General features: G+C 39.7%; 2 protein-coding genes across 5 annotated transcripts in view; one reads left to right on the top strand and one right to left on the bottom strand.

Moving 5' to 3' along the window:
* The window catches only part of LOC135350761 (serine/threonine-protein phosphatase 6 regulatory ankyrin repeat subunit B-like), a 248,755-nt gene that overhangs the window by 44,886 nt on the left and 187,340 nt on the right, over nucleotides 1–16,529 (top strand). The window contains exons 9-11 of the mRNA XM_064549592.1: nucleotides 10,683–10,780; nucleotides 11,110–11,208; nucleotides 15,764–15,862. Of these exons, the coding sequence (XP_064405662.1) occupies nucleotides 10,683–10,780; nucleotides 11,110–11,208; nucleotides 15,764–15,862 (296 nt within the window). The remainder of the gene's footprint in view (nucleotides 1–10,682; nucleotides 10,781–11,109; nucleotides 11,209–15,763; nucleotides 15,863–16,529) is intronic.
* LOC135350816 (putative RRN3-like protein RRN3P1) overlaps nucleotides 1–16,529 on the bottom strand; it is a 152,198-nt gene that overhangs the window by 48,049 nt on the left and 87,620 nt on the right. The gene's annotated exons all lie outside the window — the stretch shown is intronic.

The raw sequence follows: 16,529 nt of genomic DNA, 5'->3' as shown, positions 1-16,529 counted from the left end.
CGCGCCTACGTTAAAATTTCGTGGAGGGGTCAGCCTGCCCATGAAAATAACGAATATTTTACCCCATGAAAATTACCCGCTATACGGTACTCTATCACGTTTCCCACATCATAGGCAATTGGCATTTGTTACTATGATACCCTTTACCCGTGCAGTCATTCCTGGAAGCGTGCAAGGCTGGTAATGTGGGTGTGGTTCAGGAGCTACTGGACGGTGGGGCTGATCCCAACCAGGCTGATGAGGTGAGAAGAATGACAGCTGTGGCTATTTGTGTCTGTTAATTGCAGCTATAATCATGTTACAATGTACATTGTTTCATTTGTAGAATAACAAAACTGTTGTTCACTGGGCCAGTCAGAATGGACATGATGAGGTGGTGAGGGTCCTCATTCGAGCTGGAGCTAACGTCAACACTCTGAACAAGGTTAGTTGTGCAGTGGAAACCTCTATATAACAAATACCATTGTGGAAAGGCTGTTCTGCATAGTTTATGTTACTTATATAGTTAAAGGTATATTGCCGTTTACCTGTAGAGTTAATTTTTTAGCCCGTAATTTTGAATCTTGGATCTGCTAAAAGATTTGAAAAGACTGCAGGAACAAGCGACAGCCACAAAACACGGCAAGCAGTAATTCAATTTTCGCTGGTTAGGCATGTGACTGTTTGTTCAGAATGGTTATTTTCAAAAGCTGATCTCAGGCAATAGAAAAATAAATTATAGAGAGTTTCTGAGCAGATGGTACAGTGTCTATAATTATAACGGACCTAGGCAGAATTATGGGAAGGGGGGCTTAGTTCTAGAACCCCCTACGCGCCGTAATTTTTGGGGATTAAACCAGAAACCACACCTAGTAATCAATTACTCAATTCCAGGAAGTCAGCTCTTATCCTGCTGTAAACAACACAACAAAAATGATTACAGCTACATGAAGGTCTATATAGCTAGAGGTTTTAATTATGGATGATTCCACATTGAATGTCCGATGTCTAACTAGCAGCAGTAGCTATTCGGTTACTTTACTGGTTCTTCATCAGCACTCAGATTGCACTAGAGCTTGGCAAGCTGCTTGAGGCTCCTTGTGAAATAGTGGTCCAGTGTCTGTGACAGCTTTAAATAATTATTAGTCTCACATACACATTATTTTATTAAGCCCTGTAAAATTAACCTAACAAAGCATTATTTAGTGCACAGTACGCAGTATAAACGTCACTTCCATGATGTAGCTGAAGAAGCTTAACTTAGTGCTGCACCATGCATGTGAACTGCAGTCTCAAGTTACTTTTGATCGTGCTGATCGTGCCAATAATCTGTACCAGTACTGTATTGCTATAGTAGCCCAGGCTCGATTTTGCACTGAGAAGAAAGGCTCATGTTGGTACTTCTACAGAGGAAGGGGGACTCCAAGCTCCCTACGCCCCTGCCATGGGGAGTAAGGTTTTGATTGTTTACAGAGAGGATAGAGCTTCATGGCCGACTTTTAGCGAACATTGTGACTGTATACAATGTTTCTCTCTATGTCCTTCATTCGGATCAAGTTAGAGCTAGATTTTCATAGATCATACCCAATGATACATATTTCAGCAATAATTTTCTGCCCGTTATGTATCTCAGGTTGTGAGGTTGTCGTTAATTGGAGCTTATAGATTTTGGCTGTTATAATGTAACAGATCGTAATTATTCATGGATGGCCGTAAAGCATGGTTCCACTGTCACATGCAGTAGTGTCAAATCAAGACTATAGATGTATCTCAGGTGGTGAGGTTGTCGTTAAGCAGATCGAGCATCACTTTCCGCATGGGTGTACCAGATATGTGTCTATTACATACAATATACAGTCGTATATAGGTGTGGTGTTGCATGGACCAGTGAGTGCATGAGGACAAATCCATAACTATAATAACTATTTTGTTATCGTTTATATTACAGTGGAGACAGTCCCCTCTCTACGCAGCCAGTTTCTATGGTCACCAGAAGTGTGTGCAGCTCTTACTTGAAGCTGGGGCCATTGTTGATGTACAAAAAGAGGTGAGTGTACGAGTCAGTGTAGTTGTATCTAAGCAACCATAAGCTATAGTATTATAGTAACTGTAAGTTAGCCATCGTAGCCGTGCATGGTATAACTTCACCTTTGTATGTCAGATTGTAATCAGTTGGCTGATGTAATCGAGTGAAATGTATTGGTTGTGTTTATGTTACTTTACTTCATGAGTTCAGTCTGCATTGTACTATGATCGCGACATTTTCGAGGCACTTAATTTTCATGAAAAGCGCCTCTAAAAGCATTTCGTGTTGTGCTGTTTGGTCAAATAACGTTAAATCTTCCGTTAACTAAGTATTTTGTTCTTTTCATGGAGGATTCTCAAAAATAGAAAAAATTAAGCATTGTGCACTATACGATATTGATCGGTGGACTGCTTGGAGTCGTTCAATTGACTCAATTAAACAGTATCATAAATTGAAAAGGGAGAGGGATTGGAAACGGAAGTAGCGTCACGTGACATTTTACATTGAATTTGGCACCAGAGAGCCTTTGATGTTAATCCGTGTTACGATTGCTCAACACACGGGAAACAATGTTCCATGAATTATGATCACTACAAGATATTCAGAGCCCCCCAAAACGTCATTCTCATGTTCCTTATTACAGGGTTTTATACAGGCGCCTTGGGATTTCCCACCCCCAGTCAAAATGTCCCCCCCCCCTAGAAATCTGAAAATGTATGATGTCATAATAAATATGTATGACTTTTCTCCTTAAAAATGTCTACAATCTCATCAATAAAACTATAGACTAGTAAATTGTATGGTTTGAAGCACTCAAAAAACCCAAATTGCACCTCATGCAGATAACCATTCCTCAAAAATTTTTCCGGCAGAAGACCCTCAGACCCCCCTCAATTAAACGTTTCCCCCTCCCAGCTAAAAATCCTGTATGAAACCCTGCGTTAATGGTGAGCATCAGTTGGATTGGAAAAGAAAAAATGCTTTTGTGAAGATAGCTAGAGGTACAAAACGTTCTTTTGTCATGAGATCTTTATGTACGTAGAACGCTTTAAGACTGCATGTGCAACTCATCGATGTACTGTGTCCCATAATTATGATCTCAAGTGTCAGTTGGAAGTGCAAGTTTTAGTATAATCTAGCAGACGGCCAAGATACTATCTAGCCTAGATTTTACTCAAGGCATATAGCCTCGATTAAACCCCGGCGTAACGCGGATATAATTCAAGGTACATGTAATTTCCGTTTCCAATCCCTCTCCCTCTTCAATCTATGATTAAACTGTCAGTTTAAGATTCTGATTTAAATACACGCTTGCATTCATTATTATATTATTGATTGAATTGCCACGTTTGTTTAGAAACGGTAGACTGTGCATGTGCGTGATTCAAAACAGGGCACTCTTTAATTTTCTAATAATTTATGCCCTGGGTTCACCTGTTAAGAAATTCTTACAGTATCACAAACATGTATGCATTCAAACAATAATTATATTGTATTATTATGGCTTCCTCCTCCTCCCCAAGCCCTTTCTGTTCTTGTACATGCTTCCTATCAACACAGAAAACTTAATTGGCTGGTCTCTTTCTAGCTCTTTGGAATGCTATAGGTCTGCCATATGTAACTTTTTTTCTACTACAAAAGATAGTCACAGTATAGACTCCATCCTCGCTTAATCTTTTCCAACTACAAGTACATAACTAGCTGTAGATAAATGTGTCCTATTATGGGCTAGCTCCAATGAGCACATGGGGCGTGCATGCATTAGTTTCACTAAACCACTCAATGGATGTTGTAAACGCTCGAATACACTCATGACGTGACTTAATGAGTGAGGCATTGTGTGTTTAATCGAGAATATTTCCCACCTACTACACTTTTGCCATGTAGTCTAGTGGGGTTTAATTGGCACCTCAGGGCTACAAGGGAAAATATGGCTCATAAATTGGCACCTCAAGCAATATGCAACAAAAATAAAATGATGGTGTTTTCGATGAATGAAGATGAATGAAATGTCTTGCATGAGAAACAAAATGTCATAAATGAAAACATAGAGACAGAGGGTGTAGTCTGTAGACTAGTTCATCAACAATTATGCTGTGTACTTGCAGAAGGAGCTGCTTTAGAGACACTCTGGGAGAGGGCTAGGGCTCAGGCTGAGCCTTGCTCACTAGCACTAGTACTGCCACGCCACTGCACTAGGCCTTTTTAGTTTCTAGCTGTATTCAAAGAAAAGAAGCCAGTTTAATAATAATATAGGAGTGGCTATTTTAAGCTTACCTTTTCTTGCTTACTAGAGCTGGTCTAGACACTGTCTAGAGCTAGCTGTGTTGTTTTTTCTGGCTGATTGCTGCAGTAGGTATGTGGAGGGAGGGGCTGACTAATTGCACAGAGAGGGGGAGTGGCTGACTGCTCATATTCTGTCTAAGCTGCGCAAGGCTTTGAGTCGAGTGTGGACAGGAGCCCTGGTGTGGACAAGCTCTCTTTTTCCTAGTTGTCTTCTTAGTGTTGCTATGTGGTAGTCATGCAAGCTTATATAGCTGGATGCATAGCAACCAGTCAGCCAATCAGATGAAACATATATCAGTTAATACACAGTGCCTAGGGGTTTATGACAGTAAACCACACCTCCCCCTCGGGCTTACGCCCTCGTAGTCGGGAGGTTTACTGTCATAAACCCCTAATACCTATACGGTACCTTACGTATACATGTATATACAAATTATACATTGACTGGAAGTTAATAGAGTTTGGAAAGAATACATTCCTGTTGCATATAACAAATGTGTAAGCCAGAACTGGCATATATACATGTAACCTGCACCCAGTACATGCAGTACACTACATGCCATTTCTATGTTAAGGCACCATGTCCTATAGCATTATTTCCTTTCAAATAGTGGCAACACGTTTGCAAATTGGCGATTACCTAATTTCAGGGGAGCATTACGTTAACCCTACCTAGAAATTCACCAAATCGTCAAATTTACTCCAGGCCAAATTTACTTGCTATACATGATGTATTACGTATGTTCACCTGCTCATCCTCACTTGACTCTGTACAGGATGGATCCACTGCGCTGATAGTAGCTGCTCAGAATGGCCACTGTGAAGTTGTTAGAATGTTGTTGGAGGCCAAAGCTGACGTCAACATAAAGGCTAATGTGAGTGACGTTAGTTATTAGTTGTGTTTGTGCACTAGTAGCTACTTCATGAGTTTAGTTAGCCTCTTTCACAGGCCTCCCATTGAAGAGAAAGCCTGCTACTGACTGCTTGCACATGCGCAACATTATTAAGCGAGTATAGTATTCCGTTGCATGGTTTGTTTGTTTGTTTGTTTGTTTGTAATTTATGAGCCTGCACTTGGATGCCATAGCTCTGCATTTACAGCCATCACACAACAAGTTATTAGTTTTAATAATGGCATATATTTCGATGTTAAAGCTTCGTCATCGTATAAAAGCAAGCAAAAGCTAAGAAGCTTAAACCAGCACGTTGCCTATAGACACACGACCTTTATTCGAGTAGATCTACATAATTTTTTTCAGGTAAAGTAATTTTTTAGCGGTCCCTATATTAAAAGTAGAATTGTAAGGTGTTGCTTTTTTACTCTGTTGGTTTTTATAGATCTACTTATTTAGGGTTAGCACTTCAGTGCTCTAGTTATCTTGCGTTAGCCGGTATCTGGTTGGTTAGCGCATGCGGATTGGAGTTATGCTCTCGTCTGATAGGTTGTCTCCACGCTTATTTTGGTGTTTTTCCCGGCCAATCCTAGCAATTTTTCACGTTGTAAATGTTTTTCTAGTCGCCTGTAGGTTTGTTGTACAGCTATAATTATGCCTCGGTGCGCATGCGCAAGCGAGGTATACGGTTGTGTGTGTGTGTGTGTGTGTGTGATTGAAGTGTATACAAAAGGTATTGGGGTGGGCAGGGATTGTCAGTCGCACACCCTCCCAATCAAACGGAAAGATTAATTCTAATAAAATTATATATACAATGGTTGGAATCCAGCCTTCATTCGGGTTTTATCTGCATGCATGTACAAGTCTGTAATCTAGTATTTTGGTACTATAGTTATGTATACTCACTGATCTTGGCTTTCAGTGGCCATTTGTATGGGTTTGCGGGTTTGCTGGTTAAGAGAAACTCTCACAGGGTTTTGTTTGACCATGTGCTCTTATCATGGTCATGTGATGTATAATTACTCAGCATGGTTTATTTACCTCTTTCTAGGTTGCAAATGGGTATTCACATATGTATATGTTTGTCATAATATGTGTCACTAAAGGTAAATAAGTGTATGTGTGAAACACACATATAGAACAGAAAGAAATCAGACAGGAACAAAAAAGCAAACAGATGCCCGGCCTTGAGAGCCGAGAGTGATGGGTTAAAGAGTCTTTAACGGTGCACCAACCCTCCCCATTCATCTGTTGCATTCAGAACAACTAGTATACTGAATAATTTTTGTAAGCTATTCACTTGGGGCCATGCTGATATTGTAAGCTATATTCATATTTGACGTAATGCTGACATAAAGTATAGAACTTATCTTAGACTTGATATTGGCTGCTGTAATGCTTCAACTTAGCTTGCATGGCTGTGTGCTTTGTGTGAACTAAATATGACCTTGCAAGGGAGGCTTAATTTATAAGTACAGGCCTGTATTGTCTGAGCCAGGTTTGTGGTGATAGTATCTGATAATGGGGATGGGTCTATGTGGTTCTTCTAGGTGGCAAGCACAAAACAAGCATTAACCTCAAATGTTGGTTCTTAGAATTAGCGTTAGGCATTAGTCGAAAAATAGATAGTAGTGTGTGTGTGTGTGTGTGTGTGTGTGTGTGTGTGTGTGTGTGTGTGTGTGTGTGTGTGTGTGTGTGTGTGTGTGTGTGTGTGTGTGTGTGTGTGTGTGTGTGTGTGTGTGTGTGTGTGTGTGTGTGTGTGTGTGTGTGTGTGTGTGTGTGTGTGTGTGTGTGTGTGTGTGTGTGTGTGTGTGTGTGTGTGTGTGTGTGTGTGGACTGTTACAGCTGCTCAAGGATGAATCAAGTGCAAGTAAAAGTTTCTATAGGCTTCTAGTCATGTTTACTTGGATTATGATTCGTGGATTTGCGAAATAATGCTTCGTTCTCGAGTTATGCCTAGTTTTGCTTACTTGGAATGCCATTGCAGCCTTTTCAGAAGAGCACGTAGTCAAACTTGTTTATATATACCGAGTGTTAGCTATTCTACTTAGTAGTTAGCTCTGCACTAGAACGCTAGCTATTCATAGCTGCAAGAGTGAGAAGAGAGCTGCAAGGCTCTGCTAATGCAGCCATTAATTTTAGACTTGAACTTTTGGCATCATAACAACAATCATGGTCGATCATTACCCACTCTCTGAGTTTTTGCATGCAGCAAAATTAAATTGTTTATCATGTGTATAAAAGCTATTAGTAGCTTTATGTTATGTAGCTTTGGCATCTCCACCGAGGCATCAGCACCTGCGGTGCTTTCATTTTCTTTATTAGTATAGTAGACTTTCATAAAAGTTAGTATTAGATGGACGTGGCCTGTCCATAATTATAGGCTAGTGTCAGCTTTCACTCCGTTCAGACGATTGTCATTCACACTGTTGCTGGCTGTGAGTTTTTTGTTAGCATAGCAGGCTAAGGTAGCTATCAGATGGGCTAGAAACTTTCAATCAAACTTTCTATCTACTTCCTTCAATCCACTTTCGTTCGTTATGATGTCATTGTTTACTGAGCATACACGTTGTTATCCTGCGTTAACCAATATCTGGCTAATGGTTAGCGCATGCGCAAGCAGTCACTACCAGGCCCACTCTCAGAGGAAGTGCGGCCTGGGATCGAGGCTATAGAGTTGAGTCTGTGTGCTATTGATCGGTTACTGGAGTCATATACACTGTTCATTGACTGGTCCGTAGTTATTTTGGAAATCAGAATTCATAATAATTGTAGAGTACTTATACAATGTGCTCTCCATAAACGTCTGTAGGATACTTACATGTACATGTGTGAGTGTTCTCTTAGTCCCAGAGAATAGTCAATTCTCATACACTACACATATTAATAATAATTATACCACTATAGGCTAGAGATTAATTAAGTTAGAGGTTATAGCATCATTATCTACCATCATTATGTAGGACCAGTCTGAGAATTATAACATGCACGATCTACCGAATATTGTAAATTGCATGTAAGCTATTACAGACAAGTTTGGTTGATGACACGTACTATACATTACATTTACAGTACATACGCTACGCAAGTTTTAGATAAGATTTTACGAGTGCCATAATTATCTCAAAAATGATATAAGCGTCTGTCTATCAATAATTATACATAGAAGAAGAAAAAGTAAAGCCTGGGGACGAGGCTACACTTTAGTAAACGAGTAAGCACAGAGTATACGGTACGTCTATTTACAAATTTGCATTTATTGGTAATTAGTAGAGTTTGGCAAGAATGCAGAATGCTGATATCCCTACTTTCCTATTTGTAAATAGACGTTCCGTATACTCTGTGCTTACTCGTTTAGTCGTGCCATGTATGAGTATAATTATATTTGAGCGTTTGCAGCATTCATTGAGTGTTTTATTTAGACTATTATGTACATGTGCATATACCTTGTACCCTGCATTCTGTGTTATGACACAATAATTATGCACTCAATATCCCTATAATTATAGAGTATTTACGTAGGTGCACGGTTCTCGTACCATTAATTATTGGGAAATGTTTGGAGTGTTGGTTTGGTTAATTTGAGGTAGACTATTTACGAGTTAGGGAAAGATAATAGCATCAGCATCTACGTATATACCATGCACTGATTGTACCTACAACACGTACACAATCTGGTTGGGCGGTGCCGGGCCAAATCATTCTCTGATTGTTAGCCTGGTGGGAATCCTATCGTGGATTTGTATTGATACGTTATGTGACAACATTCATTCTCTGTGCAGGATCACAAATCCTCCCTAGCAAACCGGCAGAAACCGCCCAGCTATACGATATATCTACCAAAATGACAAATAATATTTACAGACCAACTATACTTTGATGACACAACAATTGATGATATAACATTACATTTAGCTGTGCATGTACGTACGTACATGTCCTAGTTAGACACTGTTTTGGATGTGTCTATATATATATTTAATTTCATTCGATAAATAAACTTAAATTACCACGTCATGCACTGTACAACAAACACAAACTGCTCGCTCACCCCAAACATGCTCTGCATGCTCCTAGTTAGTTATGTAAGCATCAAATTGGTGTTTTATCGTTGTACAGTAGACTCTCGTTAATCCGGTCACCCTATGGACCATGCAGCTTGACCGGAATAGCGAGGTGGCTGCAGCTCAGGAAATAGCCACGGCTTAAAAACGACCTTAGCTTACCTCGAATCAAATGACTACTTTTGCGGTTCTTGTCTCGAGGATAATGTAGGATAATGAATCATTCTGTTCTCTATTTAAGTGTAATCCAATTTTATTTACTAAACCACACCAAAAACGTCATATCCGGCCGTAATATACGTATAAAATTACATTGAAACCTTGTTTGGGACAGCCAGCACTGGCCGGTAAACGGAATAGCGAGTGCATGGCCGTACTTCAGGGTGAGTTTTGTGCAGTAAACATATAGCTAGCATTCCGTGCCAAGCCAAATGGCCGGTATATCGAGGTGGCCGTACTTCAGAGAGCCGGAATAGCGAGAGTCTACTGTATACTGTATAATAATGTGTAGCGGAGCGGGTATAATTATTCGAGGGGTATAAACTTTAAATTAGTAGAGTTTGGCAAGAATGCAGAATGCTGGTATCCCTACTTTCCTATTTGTAAATAGACGTTCCGTATACTCTGTGCTTACTCGTTTAGTCGTGCCGTATATATTTGAGCGTTTGCAGCATTCATTGAGTGTTTTATTTAGACTATTATGTACATGTCCATATACCTTGTACCCTGCATTCTGTGTTATGACACAATAATTATGCACTCAATATCCCTATAATTATAGAGTATTTACGTAGGTGCACGTTTCTCGTACCATTAATTATTGGGAAATGGGAAATGTTTGGAGTATTGGTTTGGTTAATTTGAGGGGCTATTTACAAGATAGGGAAAGATTAATAGCATCAGCATCTACGTGTATATCATGCACTATAGATGAAGTAGAGAGGGATTGGCAACGGAAGTGGTACACGTCATGCTTTTATAATGAAGTCTACGTGGCCTGAAGCCATCCCAAGCATTCTATCCGTGTTTCGCTCTAAAACTCCCGCGAAAACCTGGGAAACTGATTGTATCCAATGCATGCTTCTCAAAGACCCCTCCAACACTTAACCTATAGTACCCCCTGATGGTGAGTATCAGCACACATAATAATATACCATTCCTGGGATTACATGTATGGTTATAATAGTATCATATCTACACATTCACGATCTACCGAAATAATGTTACCAAAAACGTTTGATTGTATTATGCTCCGCACAATATCTCAAAAATAATGATCAGCTGTATCTATCACAATAATACGTATTACATGTACAATGTCCATGTCATGATTTGCGTAGATAAAGTAATTATTATGCTTCATGCACTAGAGTGTAGATTGGTGCCTTTCATGTCGTACTCAGGGTTTTCATAAAACATGTTTACTTCTATAGGACAACCAGACAGCTCTCCATCGTGCCAGTTACCAAGGACATGATGAGGTGGTGAGGGTCCTCTTAGCAGCCAAGGCTACAGTCAACACTCAGAGCAAGGTTTGTGTTAGTGTGCAACTTGTTACCCTTTACTTAATTACTCAATTATAGTTGAGTCTTGTTCAATCAGCCTACCAACTAGAGAGTGGTGATGTCATTAGGGTAGTGGAATGGGTCCAGGTGATGTGAACTAAATTGTGCAACACCTTGTTTGTAATAATTTTGTTGTCGGGAGCCTATAACCTTTTGCTTAATTAGCTACCCGTTCTGGTCAAAATGTGTAGCGTCTAACGAAAGAATAGCTGTGTCAGTAGGTGAATGGGTCAATAGTCTATTAATAGAAACATGACGGGTACATGCACTGTTTTTGTTTACATGACATTCTCCAGACTGGAGAGTCTCCTCTCTACTTAGCCAGTTTTGATGGTCACCAGAAGTGTGTGCAGCTCTTACTTGAAGCTGGGGCCATTGTTGATGTACAAAAAGATGTGAGTGTACGAGTCAGTGTAGTTGTATTCAATTCTTGAATTTGAAATATAGCTCAAATATACGCTCATGTATACGTATGTCAATGTACAGTAAAAGCCAAGTTCCCGTTCCGTTTACGTATTACACATGTAAGTACGTTTGAAGCATTTTCGTTTTGATAATGCGTTGAATTGTGTCGTACCGTTTCAAAGTACATACGGCGTTTGCGTTTAAGAAATGATTGACGGCACACAAAGCGCAGGGCTCGCACTAAATATATTAGCATGACTGTCAAAATGTCAATGTTTTGATCTGACAACATGTAATTTGCTCTGACATGCAATCAAAATAAAGGTGGCCATACAATTTCTAGATTCAATTATATAGGCACCAGGGCCGTAGATAGCTTAGGTGTGCAGGGGTGGCAAAATAACATCAGCTAAACATTTTTCCAAAAAAAAAGGTCAACTGTTATTTCATATCCTCTGAGTATGGCAACTTCCAACTTGTTGTGGCACCAACTTAGACCAACTAAAACAAGGTAGCTTGAGCTAGAAAGGTACTCCTGCTTCCAGAGGCGCAGTGAAGCTCAGAATTTTACCTAGATCATCACTCGTTTTCAACAGTCAGCATGCGCATCAGATAGCCCTGCTCACATCTCAATTTCATTACATCATTCTAATCAATAAAAGCATTGGGCATGTGCAGATCTGGCACACACCTAGAATTCCAAGGGGGGCAACTGCCCCCCCCCCCCTACCCCCCCGCTGTCTACGGCCCTGGGCACACATGCAGTCATTGGTTCTTGTGCATGAGGCTGGCAGCATGATCTCCAAAGTTGGACTCTCGAATATTCCTTGAGCCATCAATAAACTCGTCCAAGTTTCTCAGGCCTGATATATCTTATCGTAAAGCTTTGTAGAGAGAGACCCACCAGTCAAAGACAGAGATCCTTCAGCCAGAGAGAGAGAGAACAAACTAAGAACTTCAGACAGTTGCTTTCTCTCATGCAGCTAGCTAACTACGTACATTCAATGTACAGGCATGAAGCAATTTATATTTCTTGGTCGTTTTCACTGATCCATTTATCCACACTTCTTGTAGAGTTTTACTCTATCTATGTTCCGAGTTACTAGTACTCTGACAAGGGCTCCTACTAGTGCTATTCTAACTAACCCCTATATAGCGATCTCTGGCTAGCTCTACCATATGTGCTCCAACAAATTGTCTGACTGACACGTGCAATGATCGGACATGTGCACATAATGACCGGGTGTCATACTGTAATTTCGAGCCCTGAAAGCGACGGTCCCTATACAATATGTATGCAAAAAACATACATATGAATGAGGTTGTAACAGATCAGAGTTATGCTCTCTAGTTGTTATACTTTTTGGTGTTCCCCTCAGCCAATCCTAGCAATTTTTCACATATTTATTGTAGGTCTTTAGATGTACAAACAGTCCCTAGAAAAACGCTTGCTATTAGTATATACCCAAAACTGCATGATACTATAGATCCAGCTGTTAAAAAACACAAAAGTACGAAATAAACGCACTGTATACAAATGCTAGCGTACTTTCAGCGCTTATTTTGCTCCTTATCACGTGCTACGTAAACATAATGGGAACTGTATATTGACCGCTACTGTATGTATGTGCCATTGTTTGTAGAAACAGCCCTTTTTAGACTGTGCACGTGCGCGACTTGTGGAACTACCGTATTTCTTTGAAACATGGCACCCTTCTAATTAAGTACCACTTTGGTCCCATTATTGTAATCTCGCAAACTTATGTTCGCGGACAGTGAGGTTTTACTTAAAATACGTTTTTCAAGTACCCGCGACCTCGTTTCAAGGTTTAATTGTGCTTGTGGCCTAGCTGTGATATAAACATTCATTTCACCGATAGCAGTTATCATACAAAAGAATTGTTTCTTGTACATTAATTTATACGCTTATATTCAAGAATACGCCTATAATGCAGTCATTTTCGAGCCCCACCTAGTAACCGGATGTCTCTGTGATGAGACCAGATTCATAAGCTATAGCTAGGAAGTGAGCAAGCAGGCAACCCTAATGGATCTATAATATTATATACTACAGTTCATTTTACTGTTCATTTTAAACATTTAAATTCATAATTATTATAAAAACGTTCATATTGACCAGGAACTGGAACAAAAAGACCTCATATTTGTCTCACGTTCTCTCAGCATGCCCATAGAGTCTTTCCGGATGGATTTTATCAGCTATATAGCTACCTGTACAAGCTAGCTAGCTCATAGATAACAAAATTAGCTCTAAAATTAATGTTCACTAATATCCTTCGCATAATTAGAAAAGCGCTTTAATTCGAGTACAAAAAAACCTGCAGTTGAGCATGCGCTTAAAATAAATATGTTTATAGTCGAGTAAGCGCTAATAGTCCAGTTTCTACGGTATACACGGATTAGCATGTAACCTGCAAAATTGGGTGATCGAAATTGTTCTGGGATTTGTTAAAGGACGTAGTTGTTCCCTGCATAATTATACTTCTTGGAGGCAAGCAGAAAAACTTTTATATCCGCTCTTGGTACCAACAAAGAGTAGAATCTTCCTCACTAATAAAACTGCTTTTCTTCACTAAACCACACCGTGCAATTATTGTGAACACATTATAGTTATCTACTGCGCATGCTCAAACTTAAAGGATTTTAATTACGAGTAAGACTAAAATCGCTCATGCGTAATTGGAAAGCGTTATGGATGTAATTGAAGCATGGATTTTTCCATCTTCAGCAACTATTTTTAAGCCCATCCCACCTGTAGCTGTTTTGTAGCATGCAATTAGTAATCTCGGTAGAATACGGTACATGTACGTAACGTACCACATAGTCTCGTGTATATTTGAGCGTTTGCAACATCCATTGAGTGGTTTAGTGAAACTAATGCAAGCGCCCCTCAGTCTATTTCCATGCATGTGCTCATTGGAGCTAGCCCATAATAGTACACATCTATCTACAGTTATGTACTTGTAGTTGGAAAAGATTAAGCGAGGATGGAGTCTATCTCCCATAATAGTATCTACAGTTATATAGTTGGAGAAGCATTTTATTTTGTAACGAGGATGGAGTCTACTGTGATTGGTAGAAACCTATCAGTCCGAACAGCACAGTAATTAAGCTAGAGAGAGACCAACCAATTAAGAGTTCTGTGTTGATAGGAAGCATGTACACGAGTGGTGCAAACAGAAGGGGCATGCAAATGTAATTTCGAAAACTGTAGTTTTACTCGAAATTACACCCACTCATTAAGAAACTAAGTCTTTTCTGTCTGCGTCTGAGGCCTTGAATATACAATGCATGGGCAAAGTAGCTATAAGTATAAAGAAAAGTATATAAGTCAAGATTCTGTTCCTGTTCAGAGAAGATTGTCATTGTGTCTTATGCTTGCAAATTGGAGTAATTATTAGATCTAGCTATACATATCTAGCTATATGACCGAATTAAATTCGCCAAAACTGTGCATGCCTCAAATGTAATCAACAACGCATGCAAAGCAAGATCACCAGTGACTAAATTCAATCGCTATGTACAACAGGTGAAAATAAGTAGTGACTAAAATCGACTATCTTATCATACCCTATCATACATCCTACCACGTCCTACACTGGATTGTTCATCCACTACAACCTTTGTCCTACACTGGATTGTTCAGCCATCCTACCTTTAAAAGTTCAGTGAGCCCCCTCCATAATTGGATATATCATGAACACACACACATGCAGACACACAAACACACTACCGTATACCTCGCTTGCGCATGCGCACCGAGGCATAATTAGTATACAATTACTCATGACACTTGAATGGACAAGCAAACACTTGGTGAGAGCCCCTCCATAATTGGATATATCAGAATATTTAATGAACACACATGCACACACAGACACACAAACACACTACCGTATACCTCGCTTGCGCATGCGCACCGAGGCATAATTAGTATACAATTACTCACGACACTTGAATGGACAAGCAAACACTTGGTGAGGGTGTTCTACAATTCAATAATGTAATGTTACTCTGAAATTAGAGTGATCATGCACTAATCTACAACCTATTTGGAAGACATTTGCACTCAATTCCAAATGCCCGTATATAATAATCATAGAGAGCTAAGAACATCATGCCATATAACACCGAAATGGTATGTATACTGTTCTACATGTACTGGGCGCATACAGGTTATGCTATTTCTGGCTTACAAATATTTTTATGCCAGAAATGGCAACAGAATGTATTTTTGCTCAACTGTGTCATTGTACAATTTGTATATACCGTACTCTACCGAGATTACGCCCACCCCACTTTTGAGTGAAAGTTCCTGCATAGGTTAATTTGCTTCGAGAATACGCCCACCAGGAAGTGATCAGTGAGCAGTTGTCAAGAAAAGGTTTAGCTGCTTCTTGTATAAACTGATTAGCCCCTACCTATAGATATTTGCCAAATCGTATTTGTTCCGGGCCAAATTTACTTGCTATACATGATGTATTACGTATGTTCACCTGCTTATCCTCACTTGACTCTGTACAGGATGGAGGCACTGCGTTGATGGTAGCTGCTCAGAATGGCCACTGTGAAGTTGTTAGAATGTTGTTGGAGGCCAAAGCTGACGTCAACATAAAGGCTAATGTGAGTGACGTTAGTTATTGGTTGTGTTTGTGCACTAGTAGCTACTTCATGAGTTTAGTTAGCCTCTTTCACAGGCCTCCCATTGAAGAGAAAGCCTGCTACTGACTGCTTGCACATGCGCAACATTATTAAGCGAGTATAGTATTCCGTTGGTTCGTTTGTTTGTTTGTAATTTATGAGCCTGCACTTGGATACCATAGCTCTGCGTTTACAGCCATCACACAACAAGTTATTAGTTTTAATAATGGCATATATTTTGATGTTAAAGCTCCGTCATCGTATAAAAGCAAGCAAAAGCTAAGAAGCTTGAACTTGCACGTTGCCTATAGACACACGACCTTTATTTGAGTAGATCTACATAATTTTTTTCAGTTAAAGTAATTTTTTAGCGGTCCCTATATTAAAAGTAGAATTGTAAGTTGTTGCTTTTTTACTCCGTTGGTTTTTATAGATCTATTTATTCATGTCAACAGCTGAGGGTTAGCACTTCAGTGCTCTAGTTATCTTGCGTTAGCCGGTATCTGGTTGGTTAGCGCATGCGGATTGGAGTTATGCTCTCGTCTGATAGGTTGTCTCCACGCTTATTTTGGTGTTTCTCCCGGCCAATCCTAGCAATTTTTCACGTTGTAAATGTTTTTCTAGTCGCCTGTAGGTTTGTTGTACAGCT

Source organism: Halichondria panicea, chromosome 17, assembly GCF_963675165.1.
Source record: "Halichondria panicea chromosome 17, odHalPani1.1, whole genome shotgun sequence".
NCBI lineage: Eukaryota > Metazoa > Porifera > Demospongiae > Suberitida > Halichondriidae > Halichondria > Halichondria panicea.
The sequence above is the reverse complement of the archived record's forward strand: the minus strand, read 5'-3'. Positions and strand labels throughout refer to the sequence as shown.